This window comes from Cuculus canorus, chromosome 16 (genome assembly GCF_017976375.1).
Source record: "Cuculus canorus isolate bCucCan1 chromosome 16, bCucCan1.pri, whole genome shotgun sequence".
In the NCBI taxonomy this organism is placed as follows: domain Eukaryota; kingdom Metazoa; phylum Chordata; class Aves; order Cuculiformes; family Cuculidae; genus Cuculus; species Cuculus canorus.
Window position 1 is genome coordinate 1,616,154 of NC_071416.1, and position 19,128 is coordinate 1,635,281.

Sequence of the window (19,128 nt, forward strand, 5' to 3'; positions counted from 1 at the left end):
GTAATCTGTGTAGGAGAAAAGGCTCATGGTGTTTCCTGACTTATGGCGAGGTAAACCGGAGATGATTTCATGTTGCATACCACAATGTCAAACTAGAAGCTCAGCTGCCTGGTTTAGAGGGGTTATTTTCGGTTTGGACTATTCTGTATACTGATGCAGTTCAATTGCCTCATTGTCTCTGGTGAATATTGTAGCTGTGAACTGAGCTTTCTGTAACAATATTCAAGAAGAAAAGGTGGAAGTTTAGGTGTGCTGCCTTGATGTTATTCTAACTCAAAGACCAAGCCAGGGATTCAGTAGCCTTTATAACCAGTCAACAAAATGGTATGATTTATAGTGACAAAAATGGTGTTGGAATCAGAGCTGATGAATTCTGATGACTCTGGGAGCGCAGACGTTTAAAAAAGAAAAGTGAAATAAAAGAGAGGGAAAGAACTGTGTAGGGTGTTTGCACTTTGTTTGAAGTGTTGTGCGCTGTTTAGCCAGGTCTTCTGTCATCTCTATAAAATATAGAATGCTGATAGGTTTTGTTGGGTTTTTATTTGCAGGATTTCTTGGGTAAATCAGATCCATTTTTGGAGCTGTACAAGCAGACCGATGCTGGAACATGGCAGCTGGTGTACAGATCAGAGGTACTGCTTCTATGCTCGTGTTTTTCTTGAGTTCACCAGACTGCTTACTGCTGCTGAAAGCGAAGTCATGCTTTCAGCAGTTCCTTAATTAAATGAGTGTTTTGTACCCCAAAAAAGGGATTCTGACCAATGACCTGGCAGAAAATGGTTTATTTGCTGCCTGGTGAGTGGATTGAGCTGGCTCAGGGAAGAGTCCTGCCATGCTGCAAACAAGAAGAGTGGCAGGGCTCTTCTGCCTTCCTGTGGGGATGAGCTGTTAGCTTGGCTTGGCTCTAAAATTTAACTTGACCTTGAACTCCAAGCTTTTATTTCTTACAGAGCTTTTCTCCGGCTGTCCATGTGTGTCAGTGTTGAACTGACCGAATGCTCTTGGACAGCTGGGCAGAACCTGCTCACCGTGTTTCGTGGTGACTCGCACACTGCATCCCTTATGCTGTAATTTTTTAATGCGACCTTATGCTGTAATTTTTTTTAGGTGATTAAGAACAACTTGAATCCATGCTGGAGGAAGTTCAGCGTTCCCTTGCAGACATTTTGTGGTGGAGATTTTAATAAACCTATCAAGGTACAACCTTCAGCAGTTCTCTGTTGTTAGAAGTGATCCAATCTCAGTTGATGTTAATGATGAGTTATCAAGCTGTCTAGTCATATTTGCATTTTTAGATTGCCTTTCTAGAATAGCAGTTTGGCAGAGAAGTGCTTTTATTTCTGTTAAGCATGAAGTCTGCATTAAAATATTCTGAGTTGTCAGACTGAGATTCTGGGAAATGCAGAAGTGACAGACTTTGTCACGATTCATCAGAAGAATTATTATAACTGATTTTTTTCACTATTCTGTCCAAGGTTTCAGGTTGGGTTTTGTGTTTTTTTTTTTTGTTTTGTTTTGCTTTTTAATTGTGCCGTTCTAGCATTATTTCTAAGTTAACTGAGAAGCTCATATACATTGGATAAGCTTGAGTGCCTTAGGACACTGACATAGAGAGGACCTCAATGCAGCTGTTGGAGTCATCTGTTCAGAAGACTGCCAGGCTTGTCCCTTGTCCCAGCTCTTTTTCCATTGGTTCCAACTAGAAATTTCGAGTCAGAACTGCAGTTGCTTGTAGTCTTGTATGTGATGATTGATTCTCTCTAGTCCTGGCTTATGGAGATGGTAGCAGAACCATTGCAGCTTTTAATAGATTTATATAAAAGAAAATAAATATTTTAATATACATTTTAGCAATGCATTGATAATGTAAAGGCATAGAAATACATAGATAGCTGTATGTGAGCATAATCTCTCGCTGCTTATCCAACTCCTGATCAGAATTCTCCATTTGCAGAATTTTCCTGCCTCATCCTGTCTTTGAAGAAATATCATGCTGGAATTTTGATCTGGAAGGTTTAGCAAAAGCATGCATGCTGGTGTTTTATTTGTGCAGCATGGCAGGTCCAAAGAGTTGCTGAGATGCTGAGCCTGGAGCAGATGTTCGGGTGTGCAAAGCTTCTTGGTGTGTGGCAGTGTTCTAAGTGGTGTCCATGAGCTTTTGCTGTTGGGGAGTCAGCAGCCTTAGGTCAGAGACGAGTCCTCTTGGTCCAGAAGTGAGCAAGCAGCAGATGTGGAAAGGCGATAGCAACGATGCATGTTATCGTTTGTCAGAACTCACATGACAGGGTGTGTCTTACTCTGTTACATGAGACTGGATTTGCTGTAGTCCAAAAGATTTGTGTCGTTGGGTTTCTTTATATTTGGTTTTGTTTGTTTTGTTGTGTTTGGCTTTTTTGTTTTGTTTTGGTATGTTCTGTTTTTTTGTTTTACAGCAGCTTTCTGTGCTTTGGAATTCCTGTTGGGATGACCTGCTTCTTAGAAAGGAGAGATTTCTTCCTGTTTGTTCGTTACAGCCAAAATTCTTGATGTGTATGCAAATAACCTGTGAAGTTTCACAATGCAACTGTGAAAAAGGATGACACTGTTCTTGTACAAACAGCTTAGGGGATTTGGGCAGAAGGGAGAGTCCTGGTGGACAGGCAGGAGTTTCACTTGCAGCACTAAAGAATGTAAAGAATATGTGTGAGACGAGGCTTAGAGAGTTGGGGTTGTTCATCCTGGGGAAGAGAAGCCTGCGGGGAGACCTTAGAGCAGTTTCCAGTACTGAAAGGGGCTTCAGGAAAGCTGGGGAGGGGCTCTTGATGAGGGAGTGCAGGGATAGGACGAGAGGGAACAGTTTTGAGCTGAAAGAGGGGAGACTGAGATGAGATCTCAGGAAGAAATGTTTTGCTGTGAGGGTGGGGAGGCCCTGGCCCAGGTTGCCCAGAGCGGTGGTGGCTGCCCCATCCCTGGAGGTGTTCCAGGCTAGGTTGGATGGGGCTTGGAGCAACCGGATCCAGTGGGGATCCAGTGTCTCTGCCCATAGCAGGGTAGGTTGGAACTAGATGGGCTTTGAGGTCCTTTCCAACCCAAACCATTCTAAGGTTCTATGATGATATTGCACTGATGTTTAATTTTGAATCTGGTATTTGCTGCACTGAACCTGTTGTTCGAACCTTCCAAAAATTTAAATAGGAAAAACTATGTGTGAATTAATGGCAGTCAGTGCACAGAGAGCTCTCTGTGTCCCTGAACATCAGCTTTACTGACTGTGTGTGAGGATTGTGTGTTGAACATATGTGTGAACATAAATCTTTCGATCAAATGAATGACACTACCTAATATTTCACAAATTCTTCCGTCATTGTGATGCAGTGATGTTCTTGTTCTGCGTTATGAACAGCTCGGTTCTGTGACACCATCTTGCCTTCTTGACAATTTCGCTAAAAACAGGCAAATAAAAACATTGTCTCTCCGCTGTAGTTATTTAAATGGAAATGGCAAATGCGAGATTTGTGGGTGTTGGGTTTGGGACTGAAGCCACCAGCCCACGTGTTTGATGACACATACATAAAGGCAAATCCATTTCTGTGAGCTTTGAGAGTTCCCCCTGTTTGTTTGCAGCAGCCCCCGTGTTGGGCTGCACACAGTGAATCCTGGCCAGTTCTAGAAACCTGAAGAAGAGGTTTGTTTTGAGCTTGTGTTTTGAGTTAATGTTGTGAACTAATAACGACAGTGGTTCTAAAGACAATTTTATTGACATGGCTGAGAGAGGGAACAGAGCAAGCGGCAGGGGAAAGGCGGTGCATGGAGGCAGAAGTTGCTGGATTCTCTGCAGCTCTCTAGGTGCACTTCTTCAAGTCAAGGAGACCCGGCTCCGGGAGTCCACACCCTGGCTTCTGCAGGAGACCCTCCTCAGTTGCCCTCCCTGGCATAAAGCAGTTGCTTTTGAGTGATGTTTAAACCTCCCAATTGTTGAGAGAGGCAGAGTGGAGTTCAGACGAGAGCGGGAGTAGCTCCATGGTGGACCATACAGAAGAAGGGACGGTGGTGGTTGGGAAGGATAAAGGGGAAGAAGGGAGCACTGTCTCTAAGATGAACTTGTTTTCCCATTAAGGGGCTGAAGGATGACACGGTGCTTCCCATTTAGGTGGGTACAGGCCACTACAGGCCTGTCAATCTGACCTCAGTGCTGGGGAAAGTCACAGAACAGGTGATCTTGAGTGCTATCATACAGCACATGCAAGAGAACCAGCTGATCAGGCCCAGTCAGGACTGGTTCATGGAAGGCAGGTCCTGCCGAACTAACCAGATCACCTTCTATGACAAGGTGACCCACTTACTGGATGAGGGAAGGGCTGTGGATGTAGTCTTCTTGGACTTCAGTAAAGCCTTTGACACAGTTTCTCACAGCATTCTGCTCAGGAAACTGGCTGCCTCTGGCCTGGACAGGCACACCCTCCCCTGGGTGGAAAACTGGTTGTATGGCCGGACCCAAAGAGTTGTGATAAATGGAGTTAATTCCAGCTGGAGGCCAGTCGCAAGTGGTGTCCTCCGGGGCTCAGTGCTGGGTCCTGTTCAATGTCTTTATCAGTGACCTGGATTAAGGCATTGAGTGCACCCTTGGCAAGTTTGCAGATGACACTAAGCTACGAGGAAGTATTGATCTGCTGGAGTGTAGGGAGGTTCCAAAGGGATGTGAACGGGCTGGATCGATGGGTTGAGACCAGTCGCATGAGGTTTAGCAAGACCAAATGCCAGTCCTGCACTTGGGGCACAACAACCCTGTGCAGCTACAGACTAGGGGAGGAGTGGCTGGAAAGCTGCCTGGAGGAGAAGGACCTGGGGGTAACGGTTGACAATGACTGAACATGAGCCAGCAGTGGCTCAATGCCCATGGCATCTTGGCTTGGATCAGAAACAGTGTGGCCAGCAGGGCCAGGGAGGTGATTCTGCTCCTGGACTCAGCACTGGTGAGGCCGCACCTCAAATCCCATGTTCAGTTCTGGCCCCTCGCTACAAGAAGGATGTTGAGACTCTGGAGCGTGTCCAGAGAAGAGCAATGAAGCTGAGGAAGGGGCTGGAGAACAAGTCTTACAAGGAGCGGCTGAGAGAGCTGGGGTTGTTTAGCCTGGAGAAGAGGAGGCTGAGGGGAGACCTTATTGCTCTCTATAACTACCTGAAAGGAGGTTGTAGAGAGGAGGGAGCTGGGCTCTTCTCCCAATTGACAGGTGACAGGACAAGGGGCAATGGCCTCAAGCTGCACCAGGGGAGGTTCAGACTGGGTATCAGGAAAAAAAATTTCACAGAAGTGGGTCATTGGGCCCTGGCAGAGGCCGCCCAGGGAGGAGGTCAAGTCACTATCCCTGGAGGGGTTTAAAAGATGGGTAGATGAAGTGCTCAGGGACATGGTTTAGTGGCAGATAGGAATGGTTGGACTCAATTATCCAAGAGATCTTTTCCAACCTAGTGATTCTATGATTCTACATTAGGCCATAAGTCAGCTGACTTTTTGTAAGCGTTTCCGTCGATACCAGTGGAAGATCCGTAGTGGATTACAGTAGCCATAAAAGAATGCTGTCTCAAATGTGGATATCTGGCTATTGAGCTGGACGTGCTTATTGAGGTGGTACCCATGAGTCCCTCCTGTCCCTTCCTACTGAGGAGAAAGCTGTCACTGTGGTTAATAATGGTGTAACGTCCGCTTCTTGACTAGTAACGGCAGATCTCAGAAAGAGAGAGCTTTGGAATTTGTCCCACGTGAACTGCAGTGAGGGAGGAAGAGCTGTTCACAAACTGTTTCTCGAGTGACTGCTGCTGGAATTAGCGGGGTTCTACTGTCATCTTGCATGTGCTGTAAACACTCCTCATAGCTGATTTTGTGGGGAACTCTGGACAGTGTAGGTCTGCCTGTGCTTGCTCTAAGCCATGGTTATTAACATACTTTTAAATGCATTGCTCTTTTGCATTATCTAGTTCTGAAGCTTTTGTGCTGATTTAAACATGACTGGTTATTAATAAAGTACCTAGAATTTGATTGGTATAAGATGCAAAAGAAGACAGACAATGCTCTGTGGAAATGTTAGTGTCTTTGTAAATCGATGCTAATGATGGGCAGAAGAGCATGTTCAGAAAGTGCTTAGCTAAAAAAAGTCCGATTGCTTCTTCCCATCACCTCAGCTGCATATCTTGTCTTGAAAGGTCTCGTGTTTATCCATCTGAGCTCTGCAGTGGTGGGGGTTGCGGTTTGGTTTGGTGGGTTTTTTTTATCTCTTGTGTTTAAACTGGAGAAAGCTTTTAATTACAGCTTTCTGTGCGTACTTAAATGGGTGAGCAATTCCACGTCGTCCTTTTTCTGAGGTTCAGTATAGGTGGCTCTCACTGCCGGCTGTCAGTGAGCGATGTGGATGTCAGTGCAGTCCAGAGGCAATGGGGGTGTTCACCAGCATCGCTGCCAAGCTGCTGTAGGCAGGCAATGGCACAGTGGGCAGCTGCCTTTCTCCCAACTGCAGTACCCGTGCCCACTGCATGCTCTCTCTCTCCTTCCAGGTACAGTGTGCGGATCACGACAGCGACGGATCACATGACTTGATAGGCACTTTTGAAACGAACCTGGCTCAGCTGCAGAAAGTGGGCGACGGCTCTCCGGTGAACTTTCCATCCCCCACTAACTTAGTCTGCAATTCCCTCTTTCACAAACCCGTTTTAATATTGACCTAAGGGATGTACTTTCAGTTGTTGCCTCCAAAAGTGAATTTTTCTGTCTCTATCTTTGTATTGCTAAGCCAGCACCAGAGAGGAGGGAAACCTGCTGTGGGAATTACAGTGCTCTGTTTAGCTTGGGCACTGTTACCATTCCTGTTCCTAAAGACATCCTTGAGCCCCTTGTCTGCTGACTGCTTTTTCCAGCAGTTCAGCTTGCATCTGCCTATGCTGAATCAAGTGGAAATAGAAGGGCTTGTTCATGCTTTAACAGCTGAGCATGGAGGCAGGCTTGTCGCCAGTAACATCTGTGTTTGAGTTGGTCACTTATATGCACTCTGATCACCTTCCCAGTAACCGAGAGAAGCAGCGCTTCCAAGGCACACTCCTCCTACTTCGTTCTGGGCATCCAGTTGGAATGAATCATGTGCTGGTGGTGCCCATTTCTTTCTTTTGTCTGCAGTGAAAATCTGAACTCTCATTCTCGGGCAGAAGTCTTGTCTGAGTTCAGACGGACGAGGCCACGCACAGGATGTAGCCTAGGACTGCTTCCTGTTCCCAGCCAGCCTGAGTTTGTGGCTGTGGTCCTAAAAGTGGTCGAAGGTTCTTGCCTTTTTTCTTAACCCATGTGAAATCAGAACTGATGCGAGTGAAACAAACGAGTGAAACGCTGCCAGTGGGAGCCTGCGACCTAGGCTGCTTTTTCCTCACCCATCCTGAGATTTTGCCTCCTTGTCTTCTGTTTGAGTGCGTTCCCTTCCCTGACCCCAAGAAGGAATCTGATTAGATTAGAGAAATGCCTGTATTTGTGACTGACACTTTTTTTCCCTGTGGGCCAGCGCCACTGTTCATGATTCTGTACAGAATCACAGTTATGTTGAGGAGAGAGACTTTTGTGAGGTCTTGCCTCGTGTTTTGCCCAGTGCTGGTAGTGGAAATGTCCCATTTAACATGTCAGAGAGCAGCCAGAGTACCTGTGGACCTTTCTAAAATGAAGTTTCAGAATGTTGCCAGATATGTGGGTAATTGAAATTGAGTGAGGTCTGACACTATTCTGTTGCAATAATTTTCCCTGCTGTAAGTGCAGATATTTTGGAACTTGCTTCTAAATTCTTGCTTTCTGTAGGTGGAATTTGAATGCATTCATCCTGAGAAAAAACAAAAGAAAAAGAGTTACAAGAACTCTGGTGTTATTAGGATAAAATCCTGCAAGGTAGGAGAGCGTTTGTTGTGTTTTCGCTTTTTTTATTTTCTCATTGTAATGAAATCTGGGGAGGAGGTGTAACACTGTTTGTCTGTTCCCCCAGATTGAGACCGAGTATTCCTTTCTGGACTATGTCATGGGAGGCTGCCAGATTAACTTTACAGTGAGTGTTTTGCACATCTTAGACTCACAGAATCATTTAGGTTGGAAGAGACCAGCTCATCTAGTCTAACTGTCAGGCCAGCCCCACCCACTGTGCCTACTAAACCATGACACCAAATGCCACTGCCATGCGTTTTTTGAACCCCTCCAGGAATGGAGACTCCACTACTGCCCTGGGCAGCTTCTGCCGATACTACACTGCTCTTTCAGTAAAGAAATTTTTTCTAATATCCAACCTAAACCTCCCCTGGCACAACTTGAGGCTGTTTTCTGTCATCCTCTCTGCAAGCAGTGTGAATTTGCAGTGATGAAGACTGCAAAACACAATTGATATTCTGGTTTTGCTTCTTGTTATCAAGTAGCAACTTCAGTGCAATTACCATTTCTTAAATGTCTTTTGAGAAATAGGTTCAGTCTGTTGGTGGGACGATTACTGCTTCTTAAAGATATGTGTACTGCAGTGGGAAAATGTGCAGAGGCTCGTTTGCCTGTTCCTGTGCAGGACTGCCCATGTGCCTGGGTGCAGAGGGCCGTGTGGGCCTGGGCAAACCCTTTGTTCCTGCATATGGGTAGTTCTCATTTGCTTATAGTGATGTGTTGGTGACTTGCTGTCATCTGGACTGATTTAGGTGGGCATAGACTTCACTGGCTCCAACGGAGATCCCAGGTCACCAGATTCTCTTCACTATATCAGCCCAGATGGGATAAATGAGTACCTGATTGCCATCTGGAGTGTGGGAAGTGTCGTCCAGGATTATGACACGTATGTAGTGATTGTCACAGATCCAGCCACCACATCGCAGCTGTGTCACAGCGGATGTCGGAGATCAGGGCCAATAGCTTGTTCCAGAGCTGTATTGTTGGAATGGCTGAGGTGCTGCCTTCTCCTTGAGAGATCTCTTCCAGAGCTGCTATGGCTTCCTTCTGCTTCTGTCACTGCTAGGGAGGGCAGTGGCAGCCCGCTGTGATTTGTCCCTCCAGGCCTGCCCGTTTCTGGGTTACTCTGAAATGCTGCTTGAGCTGGTCACTAATCCCATGTTGCTGATGGTGCATTTCAAACATGAGGCTCTATTTGATTCAGTGGGAACATGTTTGTCAGCTCTGACCTTTAGCCAGGCTGGAATTGGTTTGGCTTTGCTGCTGCTACTTTGAAAACTCCTGAGTGTCTTGTGGCATGTGCACTGCAAGAAGTTCTGAAACTGTCCAGTCCAAGCCTGAAACCCCTTGGGTAACTGGAGACTGGCCATGGGGAGCTAGATGATGTACCTGTTCCTCGTGGCAGGAATTGAGCCTTGGTTTCCAGCTGCTTGCTGGAAATAAAAGAGAATAGTTGTTCAGGTATTGCTCTTTCTCATTTTTTGTTGTTGCCTTTTCTCTCCAGGGACAAGCTGTTTCCTGCGTTTGGGTTTGGAGCTCAGGTTCCTCCTAGCTGGCAGGTAAGGTTTTCCCAATGATGAGCAGTTGCTCTTTCCATGTCTGCATTCCCTCACTGGTTTGTAATGTCCTTTTTCCTAGGTATCGCATGAATTTGCTTTGAACTTCAACCCCAGCAACCCTTACTGTCAAGGTGAGGACACCTCTTCATTCATATTTCAGAGAGGGACGGGTGTTTGAAGTGTTGTATTTCTGTTGTAACTGCTGAAAAACAGACGCAGCCCCAAGACTGGATTGATTCTCATCGAGACGCTGACAGGAGTGTGTTGATACAGCCCCCTGGGCGGTCTTCGTAAGCTCCAGTGAAGGGATCTCGATTGAACTAGGTTGTTGCTCTGTGCTGAAATTTTTGTTACAGCAGTGTGGTTACTTCTGGTGTGTTGTAGGTGGCAGCAAATTGATCGGTAACGTGCCTGCAGGGCGGGTAGTGAAGGCAGCAGTGACAGGTGAAGCTGTATAGATAGGAGCCAGGAACAGGCCAGTTTAGGTGGATCTGCAGAATACGCACCACTTAAAACAAGACTTCTAAACGAGTTGTGTTTAGTTAACTTCAGAAAAGCTTCTTGCATAGGAAGAAACTTAGGGATTGCCATTTCTGCTACAGAAATGTTGGAATCCTGAATTTGGGCTCATTGTCTAAGCTTGACACAGGGAAAATAAAAAGTTACTGTTCAGAGAGCTTTGATCTTGTTGTCTAAATGCAATTAAACAAGACAGAATTTGTCTGATAAGGTAGAAAGAAGAAGGTAAACAATAGTATTCAGCGTGTCTTCACTGGGTTGATTTTCCTGGCAACTTCCGTGAGCTTTGTGATGTTGGAGGCACAGAGTAATGTGAAGAATGTAGAACGGGGGAGAAACCTGCAAATCCTATCTCCACAGATGTCTGATGGTTTGAGCCCCGTGCTTTGTATCTTTGCCTCTTTGTCCTTAAGGAGTTCACAGCTGTGTGAACAGCTCTTGCTGTTCTGTTTAGTAATGCTGATAAAATGACTGGAAAAGCTGTGAGACTCTTGTGGCAGCCTGGCTTTCTTGTGTTCCAGGGATCCAGGGAATAGTGGATGCCTACCGCCAGATCCTTCCGCAGATCCGACTCTATGGACCAACCAATTTCTCTCCTATTATAAACCATGTGGCCAGGTTTGCAGCACATTCGGCACAACAAGGAACTGCTTCAGTGAGTGCATATCCTTTCTTTTGGATCTGCCTTGGATTAATGTTTGCTTTCCATGTTCATGATGGGATAAAATGGAGTGGTGCGGTGATGTTGTTGTCTTTCCTTGGGATCCCAAGTTTGGACCTCTCCTGCCAGCCCTCAGAGAGGCTGTTGGTGCGCTCTCAGTATATATGGATATGAATCCCTGCTTGGCAGACAGTGGCATTAGTTTCCATTGCTGCTCAGTGATGTTTATTTCTCCGTTTCTCAGTTTGCTGGCATTTTTCTTGCTCTTGAAGTACACAGGGGTGCTGTGTTGGCTTTTAGGACAGTTTGGCTCCATCTGCAGTTGCCTGGCTGTCACTTCCCGTGCCAAGCTCCGTCACTTTAGTACACAGTATAGAGGAGCCCTATACAGCTTATTCCAATTCTACCTCCAAGATAAATATCAGAGGGCTCAACTATCTGTCCCACCGTGGTGGCCTGCGGACTCAGGGTATGTGGAGGGCCAGATTAACAAGAAGGCTGAGAACTGCTAATCGGGATGCTAATTGCATTGCAAAGCATCCGTGCTACCCTGTGGTTGTGTTGCGTTTCTCTTTTGTGTGTTTGCAAGGCCATGGCTGCTCTTTAAACTTAATTTCTTAAACTTAATTTCTTTTGCTTATTGATGAAGGACTCTAATTTCCTGATAGATTCAACTGGTTCCATTTTGACACACCAGTCAGGAGGAATTGAGGCATGCTCTGTCACCAACTTTATGGCCCAGCTGGGTCGGTACTGTTGGTTCTACTTATATTTGTGTGTACATTTAATGCATTTCCCACACTGTGATATGCTTGGTCTTACATTTCTGAGGGTATCTTTTAGCCTTCTCTTGGAGGAGTCTTCTTATTTCTCTTCATACATTAAATATTTCTGCTTTTTCTTGCAGATGAAAAATGAATGATTTAAAGCATCTGTTGTTAGTGGGGTACAACCATAGTAACACCTGTGTTAACTGGGTGTTGGAATGGGAATTTCAGTTTTCTTTTCAGTGCGTCTCTCAATTTTAAGTTTGTAGGTAGCTCCTAAACCATTGGTTGCTCATTCCAGAACCAGGCACTAAACCTCAGCCTCTGGAAGAAGGACATTTTAGATGTTTTACCATGCTCGTGTGTTGGTTTTGAGGTATTCTGTTCTTCCTAGAAAAGCTCCTGTGTTCTTCCCCTCTCGTTATCTCTACAGTGTCCTTGTGCTGTCACATTTGTCACTGCTGTATTTTGAGATTTCTAATACTTACAATTTAAATGATTGGTATCTAGAAAGGAAGGCTTTTTGAATTACGCTCCAGGGATATTTAATGTTAAACTTTAGCCTCTTTGAGATGTTAGTGAGTAAAGCGGCACCCGTCAGTGCATTTTCTAGGCAGCTTTGTTGTTTTGGTAGGAGTTTGCTTGCCTCTAGTGCTTTCTGCCAATCGATGTAATTGTCCTTTATAAATTGTATTTAAGCCTCTATCATTTTTCTAGTACACAGGAAATCTGAAGTTCACAATTAAAGATGTGATGCATATGAAAAAGTAGGAATAAACGAAGCTTCTTTAATGTTCTGGTTTTGTGTTATCCACAGCACCATCGGATTTATTTCTTGGAGTAAGAAGTTGCTCCGTTTGCCTTCAGTTATGTGAGATTTGGTGCTGAGCCTCCTAACTGGCTGCTTTCTCATGTTTTTCAGCAATATTTTATCTTGCTGATCATCACAGATGGAGAGATCACGGATCTGGACCAGACTAGGCAGGCGATTGTTGATGCCTCTAAGCTGCCGATGTCCATCATCATCGTTGGAGTTGGTGAAGCTGATTTCAAGGCAATGGAGTTCCTTGATGGAGACAACGGTGTCCTGAAGTCCCTGACAGGAGAGCCAGCTGCACGAGACATTGTCCAGTTTGTGCCATTCCGACAGTTCAGAAATGTAAGTTGTCTTTAACCTGGAAAAGTCCCGGTACCAGTACGAATGTAGTTATTGCATCTAAAAAATGAGCAGGCGTCTGGCAAGGCAGCCAGCTGCACGCACAGCATACAGAGCTGCTCGTTCCCGGTGAGAGCTGGGGTGTTTGCGTCTGTGTTTGAAGCCATGTGCCCTGTCGCAGCTCTCCTGCAGCTTTTCTTGAAAACCTCTCACTGTGTCATTGATTTTAGGATACAATCTCCTGTCTGTTACAGAGCTAAAGGAGTAAAGGAGATGTTTTCTCTCCTAGGATGCAAACATTTAGGCAAGTTGCTGAGATCATATTGTCAGTCTCTGTTGCAGAGTGATAGAATCATAGACTTACAGAATGGTTTGGGTTGGGAGGGACTTTAAGCCCATCCAGTTCCACATGCTGCCATGGGCAGGGACACCTCCCACTGGACCAGGCTGCTCCAAGCCCCATCCAACCTGGCCTGGAACACCTTCAGGGATGGGGCAGCCACCACTTCTGGGAAACTTGGGCCAGGGCTTCCCCACCCTTATTGTGAAGAATATCTTCCTAATTTCTAATCTAAATCTGCCCCCTTGTCCTATCACTACATGCCCTTGTCCTTCCCCAGCTTTCCTGGAGCCCCTTTCAGTACTGGAAGCTGCTCTAAGCTCTTCCTGGAACCTTCTCTTCTTCTCCAGGCTGAACAACCCCAACTTCTCTCAGCCTGTCCTTGGATGGGAGGTGCTCCGGCTCTCAGATCATCTTCGTAGCCCTCATCTGGACCTGTTCCAGTAGTCCCTATATACTTATGTTGGGCATTCCAGAACTGGACACTGAACTCCAGGTGGGGTCTCAGGAGAGTGGAGTAGAGGGGCAGAATCCCCCCCTCCCCCTGCTGGTGATTTAAATTGAGAGAAGTTTCCTGTGCTGTTGCAAGCAGTCCTGTCATTCCGCAGCTTCTCCCTGGTGCTGCCACTAGCATTCGTCACCTTGCACAGGGAATTGAGGTGAAGAGTGGAGTCAAATGGAAACCCACAATAAGAGAATGTGCCAGTGGCTGAGGCACTTTCTGCCCAGACCAGGGCTGTGGAAAGGCTGTGTGAGCCCAGGCTTGAGGTGCGAGTAGTGCCGGGGTGGGAACAAGTGATTGTCAGCAGCAGCGCTTGCTGTGACTGACTGGAAGTGCTCCTTAGCACTGCAGCAAAGAACTCTGGAAACCAGGAGTGAGCAGATGGGGGGCTGCACACTGAGTTGTGTCAGAGTTTGTCACTGGGCTGGAAAATCCTTCCTCTGCAATACTGGCAATTTGCTCTCCCTGCTGTCCATACAGGCTCCGCGGGAAGCCCTTTCCCAGATGGTTCTGGCTGAAGTGCCCAAGCAGCTGGTGTCGTACTACAAGTGGCAGGGCTGGCCGCCCGTGAAACCACCGGAGACAAAGAAGATGTAGATCGCAGCCTGGCCCTAACTGCCCGTGTCACTGGGGTTGAGAGAGCACTCCGCACCCACACCCTCGCTTGCATACTGGGGGGCTCAGTGCCTCCTGATTGCACCGTGCAACTAACTGTCCTATCTGCTTGCACTCTGTATCTTTGATCTTTCCTGTTCTTAACTGGAAGACAAGTAAATACAGAAAAACCACAACTGTTGGCAGTTCTTGTCAGAGTAAAAAACAACCTTCTTGGTTTACCACTTTGCAACAATGACACATTGTACCACCTCTGGTGGCTCCACAGGGCCCATCCGCTGCTTGTACTGGAGTGGGTGTGTGCACAGAGCTGCTCAGGCAGTGCTGTTCAGTCGGGGGGGGGGTTGGTAGAAATGTTTCAGGTGTGTTTGTAGTAAATATTTACCATGTTCCTTCATAGGCTTTTTCTCTTCTACCAAGAAGGGTTTTGGGATTGGGTTCCCTTTTGTGCTGATTGATATCAAAGCCTGGGTGGATGCCTGAGGTGGTTCTTGTTGTGCCTCCATAAAGTGCCAGTCTATTTTTATATGTAGAGGTCTATTTTTACATTTCAGTGACCATTCCCTGCAATCATTTTTTCAGTCACATTTTTCTATTTGGAAAATTTGCTTCTGTGATGGCCTCTTCCTTGGAGCCATTGTTGTAATTTAAGAACACTGCACTTTGCTTATTTTAGGTGGGAATGATGAGGATTAATTTTGAATTGGGGAGTGGGATCAATGAATCACATTAATCATAGAATGACAGAATGGTTTGGGTTGGAAGGCCCCTGCCATGGGCAGAGACACCTCCCACTGGACCAATGTGACTTTCAAAAATCCAGCAACTTGAAACCCTGAAGTGAAGATATTTTGAGCGATGTTGTTGTGTGACAGAAGTAGGAAAAGAAGTTGCTATCTGTGGCTCTCCAAAGAGGTGCTTTGTTGTCCTCAGAAGTGGGGGAAGGGTCTGAGGACCGTAGAGCACCACAGCAGAGCAACGCACAGTGGTTTCGAGATAAGAGTTAGATGCTTGGGCTTGTCATTGCACTACAAGTGGTCATCACTTTCAGCTTCATAAATAAATAATCTGTTTTGACTCACATAACGTGTGGACTCCTGTTTCCTTTCTGGGCATTTCCTTTTGTTTTCCAGCAATGTGGATGTGGTTTATGGAAGGTCTTTGCTATAGTACTGGCCTGCTGGTGATTCCGCATGTGGGTTAGCCAAGGTTGAGTATGATCAGCTGCACGAGCAGAGCAAGTTGTCCATCATCATTACATCTATGCCCTGTTAATCACTAGGACTGCAGAATATACATCCTGCAGTTGGATGAGCTGTTCCTTTCCAGGGAAATGATGAAAAATCTTGTCTATTCTACCAGGTGAACCAGGAAGGGTGAGAATGCATTGGAAGGCTGCCCTGGTGATCCAGGCTATGAAACTGGTAGGCTACAAACCTGTGTGAAAGCAGAACCTGGGTCTGAATCCACATCCTGACAGTTGTTCTGTGTGGCATCTTGTTTGGACCCAGAGATACCCGTGCCAGTCTGTAGTGCTTGGCTTCAGTGAATGGTTTCTTCTGTAAGGTGTCAGAAGCACGCTGGGACTTTCCTTTGCTCCAGCCTTGAGGGACAGAAGATGACCTCTGAGCGAGCAGAATGCATCGAAAGAAATCCAATTCACCTCTTTGTAAACCTCTGCCAGTTTCCCCTCAGAGTGAATCCTTTGTCTCCGCTCTCAGGAGTGGGGTTGCTGTCCTGCAGCGAGCCCAGGTGTCCTCAGGGGCTGCACTCACTGATGGTAGGAGAGACCTGCCCTAGAGTGGGGAGGAAGAGGCCAAGAGGTGGTAGAGACATGTCTGAGGAAGTTCCCTCTGTGTAAGCAGAGGAGAATCTGGAAGACATAGATGTGAGTGGCTGAGGTGCAGATGAGCCAAGGGGCCCAAGTGCTGCAGCTGTCACTTGAGAGCAGGAGCTGCCTGGGTGCAGGGCCAGGTGAAAAGCTGTGGGAGGCTCAAGCATGGAAGCTGCTGAACTGCGATGACAGAGTTTTGCCTGCTTTCTCACAATTCTCTGCTCTCCCCAGGGCTCCTGGTTTTAGAGGCAGCAAAGGTGGCTGCTGGCTGCTTCCGGGAGTGGCTGGGAGGTTTCCTCCTTGTGCTGCCCTGGGTGCAGCTGGAATGCAGATTTACGGCATAGTTGTTGCTTGAAGTTGACAGGAGCTCAGGTTTTCTTCCTTGAGAGAATGTGCTGCTCTCGCTCAGTGCCACTGCACACTCTCCCTTGTCTCGAATCACTGCCTTTACGTGCAGGTGAGCACAGGGAACACCCCTGGAGGCTCCTTCCCCTGGGCTGAGGCTGGGTGAGCACACTCGTGCTTTGCTGGCCCCAAGGGTGTTTCAGCCTCAAGGCTTTGTTAAATCCAAAGCTGTGGCACACGGGAGCTCATCAGAGAGGGTTCCTCTTTGTTCGAGGACACCTGGCAATAACTACTGGTGACACTTCATGCTAGAGTATGCCATGCTACCTGATAGAGCTCCCTCCTCTGGGGAGACAAGACTCCATTCCCCTGCTGTGCCCAAACACCTTATTGGGCTCGGGGCCCTACTGGGAATCTAAAACGTTTGGTTCCCCCAGGGGCTGCTCCACCAAAACTGAGACACTGTCTTCAGGTGAATGCAAGTGGTGGGACTGCTCCAGGTTTTGTGAGGAAGCCAAACAAACTCTACTGGGAGCTTTTGATCAGTTTTGAGCAAATCTTGGATCCACTCATGTGGCACACTGTGGTTGTCTGAATCATAGAATAGTTTGGGTTGGAAGGGACCTTAAAGATCATCTAATTCCAACCCCAGAACTGGACACGCTACTCCAGATGAGGTCTGTGAGAGAGGAATAGAGTGGCAGAATCCCCTCCCTCGCCCTGCTGGCCACGCTGCTTTTGATGCAGCCCAGGATATGATTGGCCTTCTGGGCTGGGAGCGCACCTTGCTGGCTCCTGTCAAGCTTCTCATCAACCAGAACTCCCAAGTCCTTCTCTGCAGGACTGCTCTCAATAACGTCATTCCCCATCCTGTATTGAAACTGTGGATTGCCCCAAACCAGGTGTAGGACCTTGCACTTGGCCTTCTTGAACCTCATGAGGTTCTTACAGCCCCACATCTGCAGTCTGTCCAGGGCCCTCTGGTTGACATCCTGTCCTTCCCCTGTGGCAACTGCTCCATTCAGCCTGGTGTCATCTGCAAACTTGCTGAGGGCGCACTCAATCTTACTGTCAATATCATTGATGAAGATATTAAACAGCACTGGTCCCAGTACAGACCCCTGAGAGACACCACTTGTCACGATCTCCATTTGGAGAGTGGTTTGGCAACCACATCTGCCAGTTCCCTCAGGACTCTGGGATGCATCTCATCAGGTCCCATAAACTTATATATGTTCAGGTCCCCCAGGTGGTCACGAACTCGATCCTCCTCTACTGTGGGACGGGGTTTACACTTGCTGTCCCTTGACCCAGGAGGAGTGAAGAGAGCAGTTATCAAGGAAGACTGAGGCAAAAAAGTTGTTGAGTACCTCACGAGACATGAGATCACCATTTCCAGCCATCAGTGGGGGTACCTTCCTCTTTTGATTGACGTACCTGTAGAAGCCTTTCTTGTTAGCCTTTACTTCCCTTGCCAAGTTCAGCTCCAGCTGTGCTTTGGCCTTCTTGACCTCACCCCTACACAACGTCCCAGGTCCTCTGTCCCTGTTTGCACCACCCGTGCAGTTCCCTCTCGCTCTTGAGTTTGACCAGCAGGTCTCGACTCAGCCACGCCGGTCTCTTCCCTTTCCTGCCTGATTTTCTACATACAGAGACTGAGCGCTCTTGCGCTTCACGGGAATCATCCTTAAGTATTTGCCAGGTCTGTTCTGCTCCCTTTTCCCCAAGGACCGTGTCTCGGGGGGTCCTACTGAGTAACTCCTTGAGCTGGCAGTCTGCTTTCCTGAAATTTAGGGTCCCTCTTATCCTCCTAACTGGCTCCATACCCCTCTGGGCCTTGAACTCCCGCAGTGCGCGACCCCTGCCGCCCAGGCTGCCCCCGACCCTGACGTCCCTGCTCAGCCCACGGGTGTTGGTGACCATCGGTACTGCCTCGCCTCGGGTGCGGCTCCGTATTCGCCGCGTTACGACACGAATGTGTCCTTGAACAGCCTGAGCTGCGCCCCTCGCCCCCTCCCCGCCAGGGCAGTGAGGGATGGGCTTACAAGTCCTACGAGGAGCGGCTGAGAGAGCTGGGGATGTTTAGCCTGGAGAAGAGGAGGCTGAGGGGAGACCTTATTACTCTCTACAACTACCTGAAAGGAGGTTGTGGAGAGGAGGGAGCTGGGCTCTTCTCCCAAGGGACAGAGGACAGGACAAGAGGGAATGGCCTGAAGCTCTGTCAGGGGAGGTTCAGGTTGGATATCAGAAAAAAATTCTTCACAGTAAGAGTCATCGGGCACTGGCAGAGGCTGCCCAGGGAGGGGGTGGAGTCGCCTTCCCTGGAGGTGTTTAAGGAACGGGTGGATGAAGTGCTGAGGGCCATGGTTTAGGGAGTGCTAGGAATGGTTGGACTCGATGATCCAATGGGTCCTTTCCAACCTGGTGATTCTGTGATTCTGTGATTCTGTGATTCCCGCGCTCTGCCCCGGGGGTCACGGAGGCCTCTGGGAACACGGGAACGGCCGCGGGGCCGCGCTTCGCCCCGGGCTGCGTTGAGGGAACAGATGCTTCCCGCACCCTCCCGAGCTCGGGACCGCGCCTTCACCCGCCCTCCAGACCGGAGTGATCCCGAGCTCCGGCGGGGCCGGGGGAGGGGCGGGATGGGGCTGAGGCGGCGCTGCGCCCGCGCCCCCCCATCGCGGATCCCGGGAGCTCGGCCTGTTGTTCGCTCGGGCGGGGCCGGAGGGGCAGCGCCGCCCGGGACCCCCCCGCGGGGCTCGGCTCTCCTCCTCCTGCCCGGCCCGCCCTGCCCCCATCCGCGCCCTGAGGCACCGCTCGCCACAGCTCCCTCCTGCCCGGATCCCCCGCCCGGATCCCCTCCTCCCGGATCCTCTCCCCGGTTCCCCAATCCCGGTCCCCTCCTC

At 48.1% G+C, this 19,128-nt stretch overlaps 1 protein-coding gene across 6 annotated transcripts in view; it reads left to right on the forward strand.

Moving 5' to 3' along the window:
* The window catches only part of CPNE1 (copine 1), a 43,162-nt gene extending 28,044 nt beyond the window's left edge, over positions 1-15,118 (forward strand). For 4 of the 6 annotated variants that reach the window (XM_054081159.1, XM_054081161.1, XM_054081158.1 and 1 more), the window contains 11 exons: positions 549-632; positions 1,108-1,197; positions 6,529-6,627; positions 7,808-7,894; positions 7,989-8,048; positions 8,677-8,810; positions 9,429-9,483; positions 9,563-9,614; positions 10,524-10,657; positions 12,353-12,589; positions 13,909-15,116. In XM_054081159.1, the coding sequence (XP_053937134.1) occupies positions 549-632; positions 1,108-1,197; positions 6,529-6,627; positions 7,808-7,894; positions 7,989-8,048; positions 8,677-8,810; positions 9,429-9,483; positions 9,563-9,614; positions 10,524-10,657; positions 12,353-12,589; positions 13,909-14,025 (1,149 nt within the window). In that variant the 3' untranslated portion in view covers positions 14,026-15,116. Of the gene's footprint in view, positions 1-548; positions 633-1,107; positions 1,198-6,528; positions 6,628-7,807; positions 7,895-7,988; positions 8,049-8,676; positions 8,811-9,428; positions 9,484-9,562; positions 9,615-10,523; positions 10,658-12,352; positions 12,590-13,276; positions 13,423-13,908 lie in introns of all 6 variants that reach the window. The other 2 variants (XR_008452543.1, XM_054081163.1) reach the window with 2 other exon arrangements.
* Positions 15,119-19,128: the final 4,010 nt, after the last annotated feature.